This window comes from Bombina bombina, chromosome 3, assembly GCF_027579735.1.
Source record: "Bombina bombina isolate aBomBom1 chromosome 3, aBomBom1.pri, whole genome shotgun sequence".
Lineage (NCBI taxonomy): Eukaryota > Metazoa > Chordata > Amphibia > Anura > Bombinatoridae > Bombina > Bombina bombina.
The window spans coordinates 361,201,245-361,221,151 of record NC_069501.1 but is presented as its reverse complement, the minus strand read 5'-3'; the positions used below and the strand labels follow the sequence as shown (position 1 = coordinate 361,221,151).

The 19,907-nt window shown below is 42.8% G+C and overlaps 1 protein-coding gene across 1 annotated transcript in view; it reads right to left on the bottom strand.

Moving 5' to 3' along the window:
• Positions 1 to 19,907, bottom strand: part of USP9X (ubiquitin specific peptidase 9 X-linked) — a gene marked incomplete in the record, with an annotated part of 1,177,890 nt that overhangs the window by 9,466 nt on the left and 1,148,517 nt on the right. The window contains 3 exon segments of the mRNA XM_053706481.1: positions 16,011 to 16,223; positions 18,385 to 18,541; positions 19,268 to 19,356. Of these exon segments, the coding sequence (XP_053562456.1) occupies positions 16,011 to 16,223; positions 18,385 to 18,541; positions 19,268 to 19,356 (459 nt within the window).

Genomic DNA, 19,907 nt, shown 5'->3' with positions numbered 1-19,907 from the left:
TAAGCCAATCGGATAATGCTTTTAATCCAGAAGGAGAGAGAGGTAGAAGTTGCTTTTTTGACCTCTCCGTTTACCAGAATAAACAACAAACAAAGACGAAGTTTGTCTGAAATCCTTAGTAGCTGCTAAGTAAAATTTGAGAGCACGAACTACATCCAAGTTGTGCAACAAACGTTCCTTCTTTGAAACTGGATTAGGACACAAAGAAGGCACAACTATCTCCTGGTTAATGTTTTTGTTAGAAACAACTTTTGGAAGAAAACCAGGTTTAGTACGCAAAACCACCTTATCTGCATGGAACACCAGATAAGGAGAAGAACACTGCAGAGCAGATAATTCTGAAACTCTTCTAGCAGAAGAAATTGCAACCAAAAACAAAACTTTCCAAGATAATAACTTAATATCAACGGAATGTAAGGGTTCAAACGGAACCCCCTGAAGAACTGAAAGAACTAGGTTGAGACTCCAAGGAGGAGTCAAAATTTTGTAAACAGGCTTGATTCTAACCAGAGCCTGAACAAAGGCTAGAACATCTGGCACAGCTGCCAGCTTTTTGTGAAGTAACACAGACAAGGCAGAAATCTGTCCCATCAAGGAACTTGCAGATAATCCTTTTTCCAATCCTTCTCGAAGGAAGGATAGACTCTTAGGAATCTTAACCTTGTCCCAAGGGAATCCTGCAGATTCACACCAACAGATATACCAAATTATGTGGTAATTTTTCTGGTTACAGGCTTTCAGGCCTGAACAAGAGTATTAATAACAGAATCTGAGAACCCTCGCTTTGATAAGATCAAGCGTTCAATCTCCAAGCAGTCAGCTGGAGTGGGTCGAACGGACCTAGAACAAGAAGGTCTCCTCTCAAAGGTAGCTTCCATGGTGAAGCCGATGACATATTCACCAGATCTGCATACCAAGTCCTGCGTGGCCACGCAGGAGCTATCAAAATCACCGACGCCCTCTCCTGATTGATCCTGGCTACCAGCCTGGGGATGAGAGGAAACGGCGGGAACACATAAGCTAGTTTGAAGGTCCAAGGTGCTACTAGTGCATCCACTAGAGCCGCCTTGGGATCCCTGGATCTGTACCCGTAGTAAGGAACTCTGAAGTTCTGACGAGAGGCCATCAGATCCATGTCTGGAATGCCCCACGGTTGAGTGACTTGGGCAAAGATTTCCGGATGGAGTTCCCACTCCCCCGGATGCAATGTCTGACGACTCAGAAAATCCGCTTCCCAATTTTCCACTCCTGGGATGTGGATAGCAGACAGGTGGCAGGAGTGAGACTCCGCCCATAGAATGATTTTGGTCACTTCTTCCATCGCTAGGGAACTCCTTGTTCCCCCCTGATGGTTGATGTATGAACTTGGCCCTCGCTAGCTGAGGCCAAGCTTTGAGAGCATTGAATATCGCTCTCAGTTCCAGAATATTTATCGGTAGAAGAGATTCTACCCGAGACCAAAGACCCTGAGCTTTCAGGGATCCCCAGACCGCGCCCCAGCCCATCAGACTGGCGTCGGTCTTGACAATGACCCACTCTGGTCTGCGGAAGGTCATCCCTGTGACAGGTTGTCCAGGGACAGCCACCAACGGAATGAGTCTCTGGTCCTCTGATTTACTTGTATCTTCGGAGACAAGTCTGAATAGTCCCCATTCCACTGACTGAGCATGAACAGTTGTAATGGTCTTAGATGAATGCGCACAAAAGGAACTATGTCCATTGCCGCTACCATCAAACCTATCACTTCCATGCACTGCGCTATGGAAGGAAGAGGAACGGAATGAAGTATCCGACAAGAGTCTAGAAGTTTTGTTTTTCTGGCTTCTGTCAGAAAAATCCTCATTTCTAAGGAGTCTATTATAGTTCCCAAGAAGGGAACCCTCGTTGACGGAGATAGAGAACTCTTTTCCACGTTCACTTTCCATCCGTGAGATCTGAGAAAGGCCAGGACAATGTCCGTGTGAGCCTTTACTTGAGGAAGGGACGACGCTCGAATCAGAATGTCGTCCAAGTAAGGTACTACAGCAATGCCCCTTGGTCTTAGCACCGCCAGAAGGGACCCTAGTACCTATGAGAAAATTCTAGGAGCAGTGGCTAATCCGAAAGAAAATGCCACGAACTGGAAATGCTTGTCCAGGAATGCAAACCTTAGGAACCGATGATGTTCCTTGTGGATATGAATATGTAGATACGCATCCTTGAAATCCACCTTGGTCATGAATTGACCTTCCTGATGGAAGGAAGAAGTGTTCGAATGGTTTCCATCTTGAACGATGGAACCTTGAGAAACTTGTTCAAGATCTTGAGATCTAAGATTGGATAATAAAAACTACAGTTAAACACTAAAAAACTCTAAGCCATCTCCGTGGAGATGTTGCCTGTACAACGGCAAAGAGAATGACTGGGGTAGGCGGAGCCTAGGAGGGATCATGTGACCAGCTTTGCTGGGCTCTTTGCCATTTCCTGTTGGGGAAGAGAATATCCCACAAGTAAGGATGACGCCGTGGACCGGACACACCTATGTTGGAGAAATTGGACTTATTCTTAGCCTTTAAAGGCCTATCTTGTGGGAGGGCATGGCCCTTTCCCCCAGTGATGTCTGAAATAATTTCTTTCAATTCTGGCCCAAAAAGGGTCTTACCTTTGAAAGGGATACTAAGCAATTTTGTCTTGGAAGATACATCCGCCGACCAAGACTTTAGCCAGAGCGCTCTGCGCGCCACAATTGCAAACCCTGAATTTTTCGTTGCTAATCTTGCTAACTGCAAAGCGGCATCTAAAATAAAGGAATTAGCTAACTTAAGTGCATGAATTCTGTCCATGACCTCCTCATATGGAGTCTCCTTACTGAGCGACTTTTCCAGTTCTTCGAACCAGAAACACGCTGCTGTAGTGACAGGAATAATGCACGAAATTGGTTGAAGGAGGTAACCTTGCTGTACAAAAATCTTTTTAAGCAAACCCTCCAATTTTTTATCCATAGGATCTTTGAAAGCACAATTGTCCTCAATGGGAATAGTTGTGCGTTTGGCTAGTGTAGAAACCGCCCCCTCGACCTTAGGGACTGTTTGCCATGTGTCCTTTCTGGGGTCGACCAGAGGAACAATTTCTTAAATATAGGAGGAGGGACAAAAGGTATGCCTGGCTTCTCCCACTCCTTATTCACTATGTCCGCCACCCTCTTAGGTATCGGAAAGGCATCAGGGTGCACCGGGACCTCTAGGAATCTGTCCATCTTGCACAATTTTTCTGGGATGACCAAATTGTCACAATCATCCAGAGTAGATAGCACCTCCTTAAGTAATGCGCGGAGATGCTCTAATTTAAATTTAAATGTCACAACATCAGGTTCTGCCTGCTGAAAAATTCTTCCTGTATCAGAAATTTCTCCATCTGACAAACCCTCCCTCACTGCCACTTCAGACTGGTGTGAGGGTATGACAGATAAATTATCATCAGCGCCCTCCTGCTCTACAGTGTTTAAAACTGAGCAATCACGCTTTCTCTGAAATGCTGGCATTTTGGATAAAATATTAGCTATGGAGTTATCCATTACTGCCGTCAATTGTTGCATAGTAACAAGCATTGGCGCGGTAGAAGTACTAGGGGTCGCCTGCGCGGGCATAACTGGTATAAACACAGAAGGAGAGGATGCAGAACTATCCCTACTTCCTTCATTTGAGGAATCATCCTGGGCAACCTTACTAAATGTGACAGTACTGTCCTTACTTTGTTTGGACGCCATGGCACAATTATCACAAACATTTGAAGGGGGAACCACCTTGGCCTCCATACATACAGAACATGATCTATCTGAAGGTACAGACATGTTAGACAGGCTTAAATTGGTTAATAAAGCACAAAAAACGTTTTTAAACAAAACCGTTACTGTCTCTTTAAATGTTAAACAGAGCACACTTTATTACTGAATATGTGAAAACTATGAAGGAATTATCCAATCTTTACCAAATTTTCACCACAGTGTCTTAATGCATTCAAAGTATTGCACCCCAAGCTTTTAACCCTTAAAATGCGGAAACCGGAGCCGTTTGCAATTTTAACCCCACTACAGTCCCAGCCACAGCGTTTTTTTTTGCGACTTCACCTATCCCAGGGGGTATACGATAGCAATTCAAGTCTTCCAGAAACGTTTTCAGTGGATACCAGACTCTCTCACATGCAGCTGTATGCACTGCACTCAAAAGAAACTGTGCAATAATGGCGCGAAAATGAGGCTCTGCCTACTACAGTGAAAGGCCCTTCCTGACTGGGAAGGTGTCTTAACTAGTGCCTGGTGTTAAAAACGTTCCCCAAATAATAAAAAGTGTGAAATCCACTTCAAACTGTAAATAATACTTAAATAAGCAATCGATTTAGCCCTTAAGAGTGTCCACCAGTTAATAGCCCATAATAAGCCCTTTATTCTTTTTGAGTCTAAGAAAATGGCTTACCGATCCCCATGAGGGAAAATTACAGCCTTCCAGCATTACACAGTCTTGTTAGATAAATGGCTAGTCATACCTTGAGCAGAAAAGTCTGCAAACTGTTCTCCCCATCTGAAGTTCTCTGGGCTCAACAGTCCTGCGTGGGAACAGCAATTGATTTTAGTTACTGCTGCTAAAATCATACTCCTCTTTTAAACAGAACTCTTCATCTCTTTCTGTTTCAGAGTAAATAGCACAACCAGTACTATTTCAAAATAACAAACTTTTGATAGAAGAATAAAAAACTACAACTAAACACCACATACTCTTCACCATCTCCGTGGAGATGCTACTTGTTCAGAGCGGCAAAGAGAATGACTGGGGGGCGGAGCCTGAGGATGGGTTATATGGACAGCTTTTGCTGTGCTCTTTGCCATTTCCTGTTGGGGAAGAGAATATTCCCACAAGTAATGGATGACGCCGTGGACCGGACACACCAATTTTGGAGAAAACAGTTATTGCAGGATGCCTCAATATCGAGGCATCACTGCAATAACATGAAAGCGGCTGGAAACGATCAGGATCGCTTCCACCGCTTTCAAAGACCAACGACGTACGGGGTACATCCTTGGTCATTAACTGTATTTTTTTGCAGGACGTACCCCATACGTCGTTGGTCGTTAAGGGGTTAATCAGAGTTACCAAAGTAAACAATGCAAATCTTTTAAAATGTTATTCACATGCATACTGGTGGAGCCCTCAAATATATTTCTAAAGCGACACTGAACCTCATATTGTTACTGCATTTGCAGATTTGTACAACAGTTCTACTTTTGTTTACTTCTTAAAGGGACATGAAACCTAGTGTTTTTCTTTCATGATTCAGAACCTACAAAATACAATGTTGAACAACTTTAACTTTCCAATTTACTTCTATTATCCGTTTTGCTTCATTCTCTTGGTATCCTTTACTGAACAAGCAGCCATGCACTACTGGGAGCTAGCTGAACACATATGTAGGCCAATGACAAGAGTGATATACAGTGGATATAAAAATTCTACACACCCCTGTTAAAATGTCAGGTTTCTGTGATGTAAAAAAATTAGACAAAGATAAATCATTTCAGAACTTTTTTCACCTTTAATGTGACATATAAACTGTACAACTCAATTGAAAAAAACCCTGAAATCTTTAAGGTGGAGGGAAGTAACTGGGGATGTAGCTGTGTTCAGAATTAAGCAATCACATTCAAAACCATGTTAAATAAGAGTCATCACACACCTGCCATAATTTAAAGTGCCTCTGAATAACCCTGAATAAAGTTCAGCTGCTCTAGTTGGTCTTTCCTGACATTTTCTTAGTCTCGTTCCAACACAAAAGCCATGGAGCTTCCAAAGCATCCAAAGAACTGGATGTCCCTCTAAAATTAATGAAAAGACGAGAAGAAAACTGGTCTGGGAGGCTACCAAGAGGCCTACAGCAACATTAAAGGAGCTGCAGGAATATCTGGCAAGTACTGGCTGTGTGGTACATGTGACAACAATCTCCCGTATTCTTCATATGTTTGGGCTTTGGGGTAGACGGCAAGACAGAAGCCTTTTCTTACGTAGAAAAACATCCAAGCCCAGCTAAATTGACCAAAAACACATCTGAAGTCTCCCAAAAGCATGTGAGAAAAGGTGTTATCGTCTGATGAAACTAAGGTTGAACTTTTTGGCAATAATTCCAAAAGATATGTTTTGCGCAAAAACAACACTGCACATCACCAAAAGAACACCATACCCACAGTGAAGCATGGTGGTGGCAGCATCATGCTTTGGGGCTGTTTTTCTTCAGCTGGAACTGGGGCCTTATTCAAGGTAGAGGGAATTATGAACAGTTCCAAATACCAGTCACTATTGGCACAAAACCTTCAGGCATCTGCTAGAAAGCTGAACATGAAGAGGAACTTCATCTTTCAGCATGACAACGACCCAAAGCATACATCTAAATCAACAATGGAATGGCTTCACCAGAAGAAGATTAAAATTTTGGAATGGGCCAATCAGAGCCCAGACCTGAATCCAATCGGAAATCTGTGGGGTGATCTGAAGAGGGCTGTGCACAGGAGATGCCCTTGCAATCTGACAGATGTTTTTGCAAAGAAGAGTGGGCAAATCTTGCCAAGTCAAGATGTGCCATGCCGATAGACTCATACCCAAAAAGACTGAGTGCTGTAATAAAATCAAAAGTTGCTTCAACAATGTATTAGTTTAAGGGTGTGCACACTTATGCAACCATATTATTTTATTTTTACTTCCCTTCACCTAAAAGATTTCAGTTTGTTTTTCAATTGAGTTGCATAGTTTATAGGTCACATCAAAGTGGAAAAAGTTCTGAAATGATTTATCTTTGTCTCATTTTTTTACATCACAGAAACCTGCCATTTTAACAGGGGTGTGTAGACTTTTTATATCCACTGTATGTGCAGCCACCAATCAGCAGCTAACTCCCAGCTCCTGAGCCTACCTATGTATTCTTTTCAACAAAGGATTCAAAGAGAATGAAGCAAATTATATAACAAGCAAATTGTAATCATGAAAGAAAAATTTGGTGTTTTATGTCCCTTTAAGTATGTTGAGAGACACGGCTTGGTCATGTTTAACCATTAGCATAATTACTGTATACTTTGCATACTTTGAAGAAAACACTAGTACAATTTTGGTGCGAAGATGCAAATGCAGTGAATACATTGAGGTTAAACACCACACTTATACGTTTTATCTGGTTTTCCAATGACTTCATAAAAGTTGCAATTAATAAAGAATCTGAACAATTATCAAATATTTTTTGCATTTTATTACTGCAAAGGAATAAGCACTTAGTTTTATAGTCAACTACAAAGTGCCAATTCACTACTGGGACTTGCTGCAAAATAAAAGTGAAGACTTATTTTTTTTTAGAGAAGTAGTAATAATCCTATATAATAAAAGGCCAAGTGTGTTTGTCCGAAGCTGTCATGCGCAGTAGAGACTGCGAGCGAGGACAAACACACCTGGCCTTAAGAGTCCCTACCTGAAAAGCCAGTGTGGGTGAAAGTAGGCGTGGCCGGGCACAGACAGGCACGAGAGGGATAGAGGGGGGAGAGATGGAAAGAGAAGGGGAGAGAACAAAATAGATGGGAAGAGAACAAAATAGATGGGAAAGAACAAGAGAGGTGGGAGAGAGAGCAAAATAGAGGGGAAAGAGCAAAATAGAGGGAAGAAAGAGAGCAAAAGAGAGGGGGAGAGAGAAAATAAGAGGGGGAAAGAGAGAGCAAAAGATAGCAAGAGAGGTGGGAGAGAGTACAAAAGAGAGGGGGGGAGAGAGCGCAAAAGAGAGTGGGGGAGAGAGAGCGCAAAAGAGAGTGGGGGAGAGAGAGCGCAAAAGAGAGGGGGGAGAGAGCGCAAGAGAGGGGGGAGAGAGCGCAAAAGAGGGGGGAGAGAGCGCAAAAGAGGGGGGAGAGAGAGCGCAAAAGAGAGTGGGGGAGAGAGAGCGCAAGAGAGGGGAGAGAGAGAGCGCAAAAGAGAGGGGGGAGAGAGCGCAAAAGAGAGGGGGGAGAGAGCGCAAAAGAGAGGGGGGAGAGAGCGCAAAAGAGGGTGAGAAAGAGCAAAAGAGAGAGAGCGCAAGAGAGGGGGGAGAGAGAGAGCGCAAAAGAGGGGGGAGAGAGAGCGCAAAAGAGAGGGGGGGGGGGGAGAGAGCGCAAAAGAGAGGGGGGAGAGAGAGCGCAAAAGAGAGGGGGGAGAGAGAGCGCAAGAGAGAGGGGGGAGAGAGAGCGCAAGAGAGAGGGGGGGAGAGAGAGCGCAAAAGAGAGGGGGGAGAGAGCGCAAAAGAGAGGGGGGAGAGAGCGCAAAAGAGAGGGGGGAGAGAGAGCGCAAAAGAGAGGGGGGAGAGAGAGCGCAAAAGAGAGGGGGAGAGAGAGCGCAAAAGACGGTGAGAAAGAGCAAAAGAGAGAGAGCGCAAAAGAGGGGGAGAGAGCGCAAAAGAGGGGGGAGAGAGAGAGAGAGCGCAAAACAGGGGGGAGAGAGAGCACAAAAGAGAGGGGGGAGAGAGAGCGCAAAAGAGAAGGGGGGAGAGAGAGCGCAAAAGAGAGGGGGAAGAGAGAGCGCAAGAGGGTGAGAAAGAGCAAAAGAGAGAGAGCGCAAAAGAGGGGGAGAGAGAGAGCGCAAAAGAGGGGGGAGAGAGCGAGCGCAAGAGAGGGGGGGAGAGAGCGCAAAAGAGGGGGGAGAGAGAGCGCAAAAGAGAGGGGGGAGAGAGAGCGCAAGAGAGGGGGGAGAGAGCGCAAAAGAGAGGGGGGAGAGAGAGCGCAAAAGAGAGGGGGGAGAGAGAGCGCAAAAGAGAGGGGGGAGAGAGAGCGCAAAAGAGAGGGGAGAGAGCGCAAAAAAGAGGGGGGGGGGGAGAGAGAGCGCAAAAGAGGGGGGGAGAGAGAGCGCAAAAGAGAGGGGGGAGAGAGCAAAAGAGAGAGAGAGCAAAAGAGGGGGAGAGAGCGCAAAAGAGGTGGGGGAGAGAGAGCGCAAAAGAGGGGGGAGAGAGAGAGCGCAAAAGAGGGGGGAGAGAGAGAGCGCAAAAGAGGGGGGAGAGAGAGCGCGCAAAAGAGGGGGGAGAGAGAGAGCGCAAAAGAGGGGGGAGAGAGAGAGCGCAAAAGAGGGGGGAGAGAGAGAGCGCAAAAACATAATTTATGCTTACCTGATAAATGTATTTCTCTTGTAGTGTAGTCAGTCCACGGGTCATCCATTACTTATGGAATATATCTCTTCCCTAACAGGAAGTTGCAAGAGGATCACCCAAGCAGAGCTGCTATATAGCTCCTCCCCTCACATGTCATATTCAGTCATTCGACCAAAACCAGACGAGAAAGGAGAAACCATAGGGTGCAGTGGTGACTGGAGTTTAATTAAAATTTAAATCTGCCTTAAAGACAGGGCGGGCCGTGGACTGACTACACTACAAGAGAAATAAATTTATCAGGTAAGCATAAATTATGTTTTCTCTTGTTAAGTGTAGTCAGTCCACGGGTCATCCATTATTTATGGAATACCAATACCAAAGCTAAAGTACACGGATGAAGGGAGGGACAAGGCAGGAACTTTAAACGGAAGGAACCACTGCCTGAAGCACCTTTCTCCCAAAAACAGCCTCCGAAGAAGCAAAAGTGTCAAATTTGTAAAATTTTGAAAAAGTGTGAAGTGAAGACCAAGTTGCAGCCTTGCAAATCTGTTCAACAGAGGCCTCATTTTTAAAGGCCCAGGTGGAAGCCACAGCTCTAGTAGAATGAGCTGTAATCCTTTCAGGAGGCTGCTGTCCAGCAGTCTCATAGGCTAAACGTATTATGCTACGAAGCCAAAAAGAGAGAGAGGTAGCCGAAGCCTTTTGACCTCTCCTCTGTCCAGAGTAAACGACAAACAGGGAAGAAGTTTGACGAAAATCTTTAGTTGCCTGCAAATAGAACTTCAGGGCACGGACTACGTCCAGATTATGCAAAAGTCGTTCCTTCTTTTAAGAAGGGTTAGGACACAATGATGGAACAACAATCTCTTGATTGATATTCCTGTTAGAAACTACCTTAGGTAAGAACCCAGGTTTAGTACGCAGAACTACCTTGTCTGAATGAAAAATCAGATAAGGAGAATCACAATGTAAGGCTGATAACTCAGAGACTCTTCGAGCCGAGGAAATAGCCATCAAAAACAGAACTTTCCAGGATAACAGCTTGATATCAATGGAATGAAGGGGTTCAAATGGAACGCCTTGAAGAACGTTAAGAACTAAGTTTAAGCTCCACGGCGGAGCAACAGTCTTAAACACAGGCTTAATCCTAGCTAAAGCCTGAACGTCTGGAACTTCAGCCAGACGTTTGTGTAGAAGAATAGACAGAGCAGAAATCTGTCCCTTTAACGAACTAGCAGATAAGCCCTTTTCTAAACCCTCTTGTAGAAAAGACAATATCCTAGGAATCCTAACCTTACTCCATGAGTAACTCTTGGATTCGCACCAATATAAATATTTACGCCATATCTTATGGTAAATTCTTCTGGTAACAGGTTTCCTAGCCTGTATTAAGGTATCAATAACCGACTCCGAGAAGCCACGCTTTGATAGAATCAAGCGTTCAATCTCCATGCAGTCAGCCTCAGAGAAATTAGATTTGGATGTTTGAAAGGACCCTGAATTAGAAGGTCCTGTCTCAGAGGCAGAGACCATGGTGGACAGGACGACATGTCCACTAGGTCTGCATACCAGGTCCTGCGTGGCCACGCAGGCGCTATCAGAATCACCAAAGCTCTCTCCTGTTTGATCTTGCCGATCAAACAAGGAAGCATCGGAAATGGTGGAAACACATAAGCCATGTTGAAGACCCAAGGGGCTGTCAGAGCATCTATCAGCACCGCTCCCGGGTCCCTGGACCTGGATCCGTAACAAGGAAGCTTGGCGTTCTGGCGAGACACCATGAGATCCAGATCTGGTTTGCCCCAACGATGAATCAGTTGAGCGAAGACCTCCGGATGAAGTTCCCACTCCCCCGGAAGAAAAGTCTGGCGACTTAGAAAATCCGCCTCCCAGTTCTCCACGCCTGGGATGTAAATCGCTGACAGGTGGCAAGAGTGAGACTCTGCCCAGCGAATTATCTTTGAGACTTCCAACATCGCTAGGGAACTTCTGGTTCCCCCTTGATGGTTGATGTAAGCCACAGTCGTGATGTTGTCCGACTGAAATCTGATGAACCTCAGAGTTGCTAACTGAGGCCAAGCTAGAAGAGCATTGAATATTGCTCTTAACTCCAGAATATTTATTGGGAGGAGTTTCTCCTCCTGAGTCCATAACCCCTGAGCCTTCAGGGATTTCCAGACTGCGCCCCAACCTAGAAGGCTGGCGTCTGTCGTTACAATCGTCCAATCTGGCCTGCGAAAGGTCATCCCCTTGGACAGATGGGGCCGAGAAAGCCACCATAGAAGAGAATCTCTGGTCTCTTGATCCAGATTTAGCAGGGGGAACAAATCTGAGTAATCCCCATTCCACTGACTTAGCATGCACAATTGCAGCGGTCTGAGATGCAGGCGCGCAAATGGTACTATGTCCATTGCTGCTACCATTAAGCCGATTACTTCCATGCACTGAGCTACTGACGGGTGTGGAATGGAATGAAGGACACGGCAAGCATTTAGAAGTTTTGATAACCTGGCCTCCGTCAGGTAAATTTTCATCTCTACCGAATCTATAAGAGTCCCTAGGAAGGGAACCCTTGTAAGTGGTAATAGAGAACTATTTCCCACGTTCACCTTCCACCCATGCGACCTCAGAAATGCCAGAACTATCTCTGTATGAGATTTGGCAGTTTGAAAACTTGACGCTTGTATCAGAATGTCGTCTAGGTACGGGGTCACCGCTATGCCTCGCGGTCTTAGTACCGCCAGAAGTGAGCCCAGAACCTTTGTAAAGATTCTTGGAGCCGTAGCTAATCCGAAGGGAAGAGCTACCAACTGGTAATGCCTGTCTAGGAAGGCAAATCTTAGGTACCAATAATGATCCTTGTGAATCGGTATGTGAAGGTAGGCATCCTTTAAGTCCACTGTGGTCATGTACTGACCCTCTTGGATCATGGGAAGGATGGTTCGAATAGTTTCCATTTTGAATGATGGAACTCTTAGGAATTTGTTTAGGATTTTTAAGTCCAAGATTGGTCTGAAGGTTCCCTCTTTCTTGGGAACCACAAATAGATTTGAATAGAATCCTTGCCCGTGTTCCGTCCGCGGAACTGGGTGGATCACCCCCATTAGTAAGAGGTCTTGTACACAGCGTAGAAACGCCTCTTTCTTTATTTGGTTTGCTGATAACCTTGAAAGATTAAACCTCCCTTGTGGAGGAGAAGTTTTGAAATCCAGGAGATATCCCTGAAATATGATCTCCAACGCCCAGGGATCCTGGACATCTCTTGCCCAAGCCTGGGCGAAGAGAGAAAGTCTGCCCCCCACTAGATCCGTTTCCGGATAGGGGGCCCTCTCTTCATGCTGTCTTAGGGGCAGCAGCAGGTTTCTTGGCCTGCTTGCCCTTGTTCCAGGACTGGTTAGCTTTCCAGCCCTGTCTGTAACGAGCAACAGCTCCTTCCTGTTTTGGAGCGGAGGAAGTTGATGCTGCTCCTGCCTTGAAGTTACGAAAGGCACGAAAATTAGACTGTTTGGCCTTTGATTTGGCCCTGTCCTGAGGTAGAGCATGGCCCTTACCTCCCGTAATGTCAGCTATAATTTCTTTCAAGCCGGGCCCGAATAAGGTCTGCCCTTTGAAAGGAATATTAAGCAATTTAGATTTAGAAGTCACGTCAGCTGACCAGGATTTAAGCCATAGCGCTCTGCGCGCTTGGATGGCGAATCCGGAGTTCTTAGCCGTAAGTTTGGTTAAATGTACGACGGCATCAGAAACAAATGCGTTAGCTAGCTTAAGTGCTTTAAGCTTGTTCATAATTTCATCCAATGGAGCTGTGCGAATGGCCTCTTCCAGAGACTCAAACCAGAATGCCGCCGCAGCAGTGACAGGCGCAATGCATGCAAGGGGCTGTAAGATAAAACCTTGTTGAACAAACATTTTCTTAAGGTAACCTTCTAATTTTTTATCCATTGGATCTGAAAAGGCACAACTATCCTCCACCGGGATAGTGGTACGCTTAGCTAAAGTAGAAACTGCTCCCTCCACCTTAGGGAACCGTCTGCCATAAGTCTCGTGTGGTGGCGTCTATAGGAAACATTTTCCTAAATATGGGAGGAGGGGAAAAAGTCACACCAGGTCTATCCCACTCCTTGCTAATAATCTCTGTAAGCCTTTTAGGTATAGGAAACACGTCAGTACACACCGGTACCGCATAGTATCTATCCAACCTACATAATTTTTCTGGAATTGCAACCGTGTTACAATCATTCAGAGCCGCTAATACCTCCCCTAGCAATATGCGGAGGTTCTCAAGCTTAAATTTAAAATGAGAAATCTCTGAATCCAGTCTCCCTGGATCAGATCCGTCACCCACAGAATGAAGCTCTCCGTCTTCATGTTCTGCAAACTGTGACGCAGTATCTGACATGGCTCTCACATCATCCGCGCGCTCTGTCCTTAACCCAGAGCTATCGCGCTTGCCTCTTAACTCTGGCAATTTAGATAATACTTCTGTCATAACAGTAGCCATGTCTTGCAAAGTGATTTGTAAGGGCCTCCCTGATGCACTTGGCGCCACAAAATCACGCACCTCCTGAGCGGGAGGCGAAGGTACTGACACGTGAGGAGAGTTAGTCGGCATAACTTCCCCCTCGTTGTCTGGTGATAATTTCTTTACATGTAAAGATTGACTTTTATTTAAAGTAACATCAATGCAATTAGTACACAAATTTCTATTGGGCTCCACATTGGCCTTTAAACATAGTGAACAAAGAGATTCATCTGTGTCAGACATGTTTAAACAGACTAGCAATGAGACTAGCAAGCTTGGAAATACTTTTCTAAATAAATTTACAAGCAATATAAAAAACGCTACTGTGCCTTTAAGAAGCACAAAAAGCTGTCACAGTTGAAATAACAATGAACCAAATTAGTTATAGCAACCAATCTTTCACAGTAAATGTATTAAGATAGCAAAGGATTGCACCCACCAGCAAATGGATGATTAACCCCTTAATACCCAAAAACGGATAACAATTTAATAATTAACGTTTTTATCACAGTCAAAACACACTCTGCTGTGACTGATTACCTCCCTCAAAATGAATTTTGGAGACCCCTGAGCTTTCTAGAGACGTCCTGGATCATGGAGGATGAAGTAGACAGATTGTGACTGAATTTTTACTGCGCAAAAAAGCGCTAAAATAGGCCCCTCCCTCTCATATTACAACAGTGGGGAAGCTCAGTTAACTGTTTCTATGCAGAAAACAAAGATAGCCATGTGGTAAAAATCATGCCCCAATAAGTTTTATCACCAAGTACCTCACAAAAAACGATTAACATGCCAGTAACCGTTTTGAACATACATTTTAAAAGTAATGAAGTGTTATTAATAAGCCTGCTACCAGTCGCTTTTACTGCAGTTAAGGCTCCTACATTACTTCAGTATTAACAATATTTTCAGAGTCAATTCCATTCCTTAGAAAAATACATTCAGTGTACACACACTCATCAGCCTAATACCAGTCACTATCACTGCATTTAAGGCTGAACTTACGTTACATTGGTATCAGCAGTATTTTCTCAGTCAATTCCATTCCTCAGAAAAATAATTTACTGCACATACCTCGTTTGCAGGGGGGCCCTGCATGCTATTCCCCTTTTCTGAAGTTACCTCACTCCTCAGATGAGAACAGCCAGTGGATCTTAGTTACGTCTGCTAAGATCATAGAAAACGCAGGCAGATTCTTCTTCTAATGCTGCCTGAGAACAAACAGCACACTCCGGTGCCATTTAAAATAACAAACTTTTGATTGAAGAAATAAACTAAGTTTAAAAACATCACAGACCTCTCACAACGACCTATCTTTAGTTAGGTTGCAAGAGAATGACTGAATATGACATGTGAGGGGAGGAGCTATATAGCAGCTCTGCTTGGGTGATCCTCTTGCAACTTCCTGTTAGGGAAGAGATATATTCCATAAGTAATGGATGACCCGTGGACTGACTACACTTAACAAGAGAAAGAGAGGAGGGAGAGAGAGTGCAAAAGAGAGGGGGAAGAGAGAGCAAAAGAGAGGGGGGGGGGGAGCAAAAGAGAGGGGGAGAGAGCAAAAGAGGGGGGGAGAGAGCAAAAGAGGGGGGGGGGAGAGAGCAAAAGAGGGGGGGGAGAGAGCAGGGGGGGGGGAGAGAGCAAAAGAGGGGGGGAGAGAGCAAAAGAGAGGGGGGGAGAGAGCAAAAGAGAGGGGGGGAGAGAGCAAAAGAGAGGGGGGAGAGAGCAAAAGAGAGGGGGGAGAGAGCAAAAGAGAGGGGGGAGAGAGCAAAAGAGAGGGGGGAGAGAGAAAAAGAGGGGGGGGGGGAGAGAGCAAAAGAGAGGGAGGGGGGAGAAAGCAAAAGAGAGGGGGGGGGGAGAGCAAAAGAGAGGGGGGAGAGAGCAAAAGAGAGGGGGGGGGAGAGCAAAAAAGAGGGGGGGGGGGGAAGAGAGCAAAAAGAGAGTGGAGGGAGCAAAAAGAGAGGGTAAAGAGCAAAAGAGATGGGCGAGAGCAAAAGAGAGGGGGGGATAGAGAGAGCCAAAGAGAGGGGGTAGAGAGAGCAAAAGAGAGGTGGAGCGAGAGAGAGCTCAAAAGAGAGGGGGAGAGCGCACAAAAGAGGGGGGAGGGGGGGAGAGAGCAAAAGAGAGGGGGGGGGGGAGAGACCACAAGGAGTGGGACCGCTGTACTGCAAAAAATGGCCTGTGTGAACGGGCTTTAGGACTAGTTATAAATAAATGTTTAATTAGTAAAATAGTTGGTACTGTGAAATCCAGGACTTGCAGATCAATATAACATATGCTTAATATATATCTCCAATTTAACACATGTAACTATAACTTTCAAGACCATATATTGTTTTCCCCTTTCTACAAAATATCTGAAATGAAAATTCTTTACCTCTTCAGGACAAAGCTCACAAGCCTTTGCTAGAGTCATTCTGGCACTGTGTGACCTTTCTAAAAAGTAGCCATTTGAGGTTTCATTGCTTTGTACAGGTGGAGACCAATTATTGTAGGTATACTGAGGATTTCCAGTGTAAGGCCGGCGCTCCAGTTCATCACCTAACCATTCCACTGCCCAGGTCCATTTTCTTTTCAAATCTCCATTGCTCTGAGGAAATAATATATATCTGAAAACCTTATTTGTTTAGGAAAAATATACAGTATTTCTAAAACAAAAACACATAATTGGCAGTAATATAAAAAATAAATAAATAAAAAAATGTTTGGTTAAAATTGGCTGAAATGCAAGTCAAAAGATGTGATTAGAGAGTTGTAAAAAAAGAAAAAAAAAAAAGAAAAGATGCTTAGATTGAAAGTAACAGAGGTTAAAAGTATATTAATATCACCATGTTGGCTGTGCAAAACTGGGGAATTGGTAATAAAAGGGATTATCTATCTTTTTAAACAAAACAAATTTGGAGTGAACTGTCCCTTTAATAGGGAGTTTTTACAGTCATCCGCTGCAACATTTCTGTATTGTTGCCCATGATAAACCTTTAATTTGTCAAGAAAAAATCTAAATGTTAGAGATCACTACTCTATCTTGAAGACCAGTCTTTTGACCAAGCTTTTGCTTACAAAGGTGTAAGATGTTTCTGTTTCAGCTAGGTCTGAATTGTATTTGTGGATGCTATTCTATTCTGTAATTATGGTAGCTTAAAGGGACATGATACCCAAATATTAAAGCACTTGAAAGTGATGAAGCATAACTGTAAAAAGCTGACTAGAAAATATCACCTGAACACCTCTATGTAAAAAAGGAAGATATTTTACCTCAACATTTAGTCAGTAGACATTTCCCATTGTAAAAAGGATTTTCAGCAGCCAATCAGGATGCCAGTCCCAGGACTTGCAATGAAGCGCACATCTAGCATGTCCAGGCAGAGTCATGTTTTTTCCCTATTCAGTTTAAGGAAGTTTACTATGAAATCTCGAAAGATTTCAGTAAAATCTCATGAGATCACAGTAAAGCAAAGCATGACCTCCGCAATGCTGATGGTTTCAACCTGCAGCTGGACAGTAGCTGAAGAATAACTGTTCACTGAGCACTTACTATTGTGAGATGAAGAAATGTTGAGGTAAAATATCTTCCTTTTTTACATAGAGATGTTCAGGTGATATTTTCTTGTCAGCTTTTTAAAGTTATACTGAATCACTTTCAAGTGATTTATCATACAACTATTTAGCATATAATTATTATGTCCCGTTAAAGGGACAGTAAACACCAGAATTTTTGTTGTTTAAAAAGGTAGATAATCCCTTTATTACCCATTCCCCAATTTTGCATAACCAACACAGTTATCATAATATACTTTTTACCTCTGTGATTACCTTGTATTTATGCCTCTGCAAACTGCCCCCTTATTTCAGTTCATTTGACAGACTTGCATTTTTAGCCAATCAGTGCTGACTCCTAGGAGCTTCACATGCCTGAGCTCAATGTTATCTATATGAAACACATGACCCAACGCCCTCTAGTGGTGAAAAACTGTCAAACTGCTTTCAGATTAGAGGCAGTCTTCAAGGTCTAAGAAATTAGCACATGAACCTCCTAGATTTAGCTTTCAACTAAGAATACAAAGAGAACAAAGCAAAATTGGTAATAAAAGTAAATTGGAAAGTTGTTTAAAATTACATGCCCTATTTAAATCATGAAAGATTTCTTTTTGACTTTACGGTCCCTTTAAATCTGGTTTTGGATTAAAATTATCTGGTTTCAGAAAATATCCTTAGTAAGTGTTGTTCTGCCCCTTAAAAATATTCAACTAATTTAATCTAATTCTTTTTTAAAGGCTCTAACAGGAGCACTAGCAAAATCGTACTTGTAGAAATAATATCGGGTGTAAAAAAAAAAAAAAAAAAAAAAAAAAAAAAAAAAAAAAAAAAAAAAAGACAACTCCCATGTGGGCTAGGATGTTACCCTTTATGATATTATTACTTATAAAACTGCTGTGACACTATATATTTCATTTAAAGAGTCGGCATAGAGATTCAAATAATTTAAATTTGAATGTAGTATAAACTGATTACAGTATTTTGATATTCTTCAATCAAATAAAACTAACTGGTGATGGTGGGCTCAGACTTTTGTATCCTACTGTATATAATGGATATATTGGTTTTGTATAATACATTTTTGTATTTTAAATACAGTGATTTTATGTTTAAATATAAATATACTTATTTAGTTTTAAAATTTCCAGACTGCTTCACGGATACATCTAATGATGAATATGAAAATAGTAGGGATAGCATTGTCAAAATTTTACCTGTAATATTTGGTAAGCAACGGAGCAGTTGCTAAAAAGAGCCACCATACACTTTATACATTGATAAGCTCTTTTTTGATAGTGGTTCTTTGAGCGCTGGATGGTGTCAAATAAACCATCTCTGTCATCTGGTATACCCTTAAGTGCGTTATGAATTCTGTAAAAAAACAAAAAGTATGCAAACATGTCAAGTAATTGTATGATACAATAAACAATGCAATATATAAAACAAGTTATACCATACATATTTTCAACCAGAAATTTTTTAAAGGGGCAGCACTAGCTTGTATATTAACACACTAACAGGCAAATGCATAGTGTATAACTCACCATCAGCAGTTGTCTAAGCTAAAAGATTGGCATTGGTAAGGAGTACAAGGTACAGATCTTGGAGGTTATGAAAATAAACTAAAACAGCCTGTTTTAATACACTTATACTGCTATTTGTAACTTGGGCTAGAGAGTAAGCAATAGTAGTAATTTACAGTAAAAATATTAAAGGGCCATTACAGAGAAGAAAAATACGTTAGCGCATGTAATTTTATCATCAATCGAACCTGTGAATCTGAGTGTTTAACCTCTGCAAAGTACTGCCCAGGAGCCATAGAGCACAACTGGTGCTGAGCAGAAACTGCTGCTGATGCAGTCAACAAAGGGTAGTAGTTTCCGTTCGGGACCAGCAGTGTGCTGCTTCACCTGTGTAGTTAACCCTTTTGTGGGGGTTAAACACATAGATTTACAGGATCAAGTGATTAAAATGACATGCTCAAACTAATGAGAGCATATAGATAACACTATATTTGTTTTTTTAATTAATTTAAATCAAGAATCCAAACTGATACCCAAAAGACTGTCAAGAGTATGGAAACCAGACAATACTAACCTATGTGTTTGCCAAGAATCCTCAATCAACAAGATTTGCAACAACAAATCCAAATAGGGTCTAAGCTCATAAGTGTATGAATAAGCAACCTACAAAAAGAGAGAGAGAAAAATAAAAATGTAAAACTATTACATCAAGCATACAGTTTTCATTAAAGGACAATAAAAAAACAAGGCCTTTGCTAGATTCTGCATTTTAGGGTAACTTGCCCCATATCCACACAGTAGTAAAGCTTCACATTTTAAATTCTGCCAAACAAAAGGCCAAAAACAAACAACAAACACAAGTCAATCCATAAAACAAAAACAATATATAAGATGCACTGGAATTTACAAAAGATCTAGTTTTATAGGATGTAAATTTAAAGGTTAAAGGGACAAAAGAACAGAATTGCACTATTGATTGCATGTAACTAACTCCAGCAACATGATTCAGAAGTTAGCTTTGGAGTAACAAGGCACTTATCCTCTAAAGATGAACACAATCAGTAACTAAGGGCAACAAACACATGTTATCAACTGATTACCAATCCAGAGCTGACATTATCTGTGTGTTTAACCTGTTTGCAGGGGCTAAATCAAGTTATAAGCAATCAATACATCAACAACAAAATGCTCCACAACATTTTCATTCAGCTCTA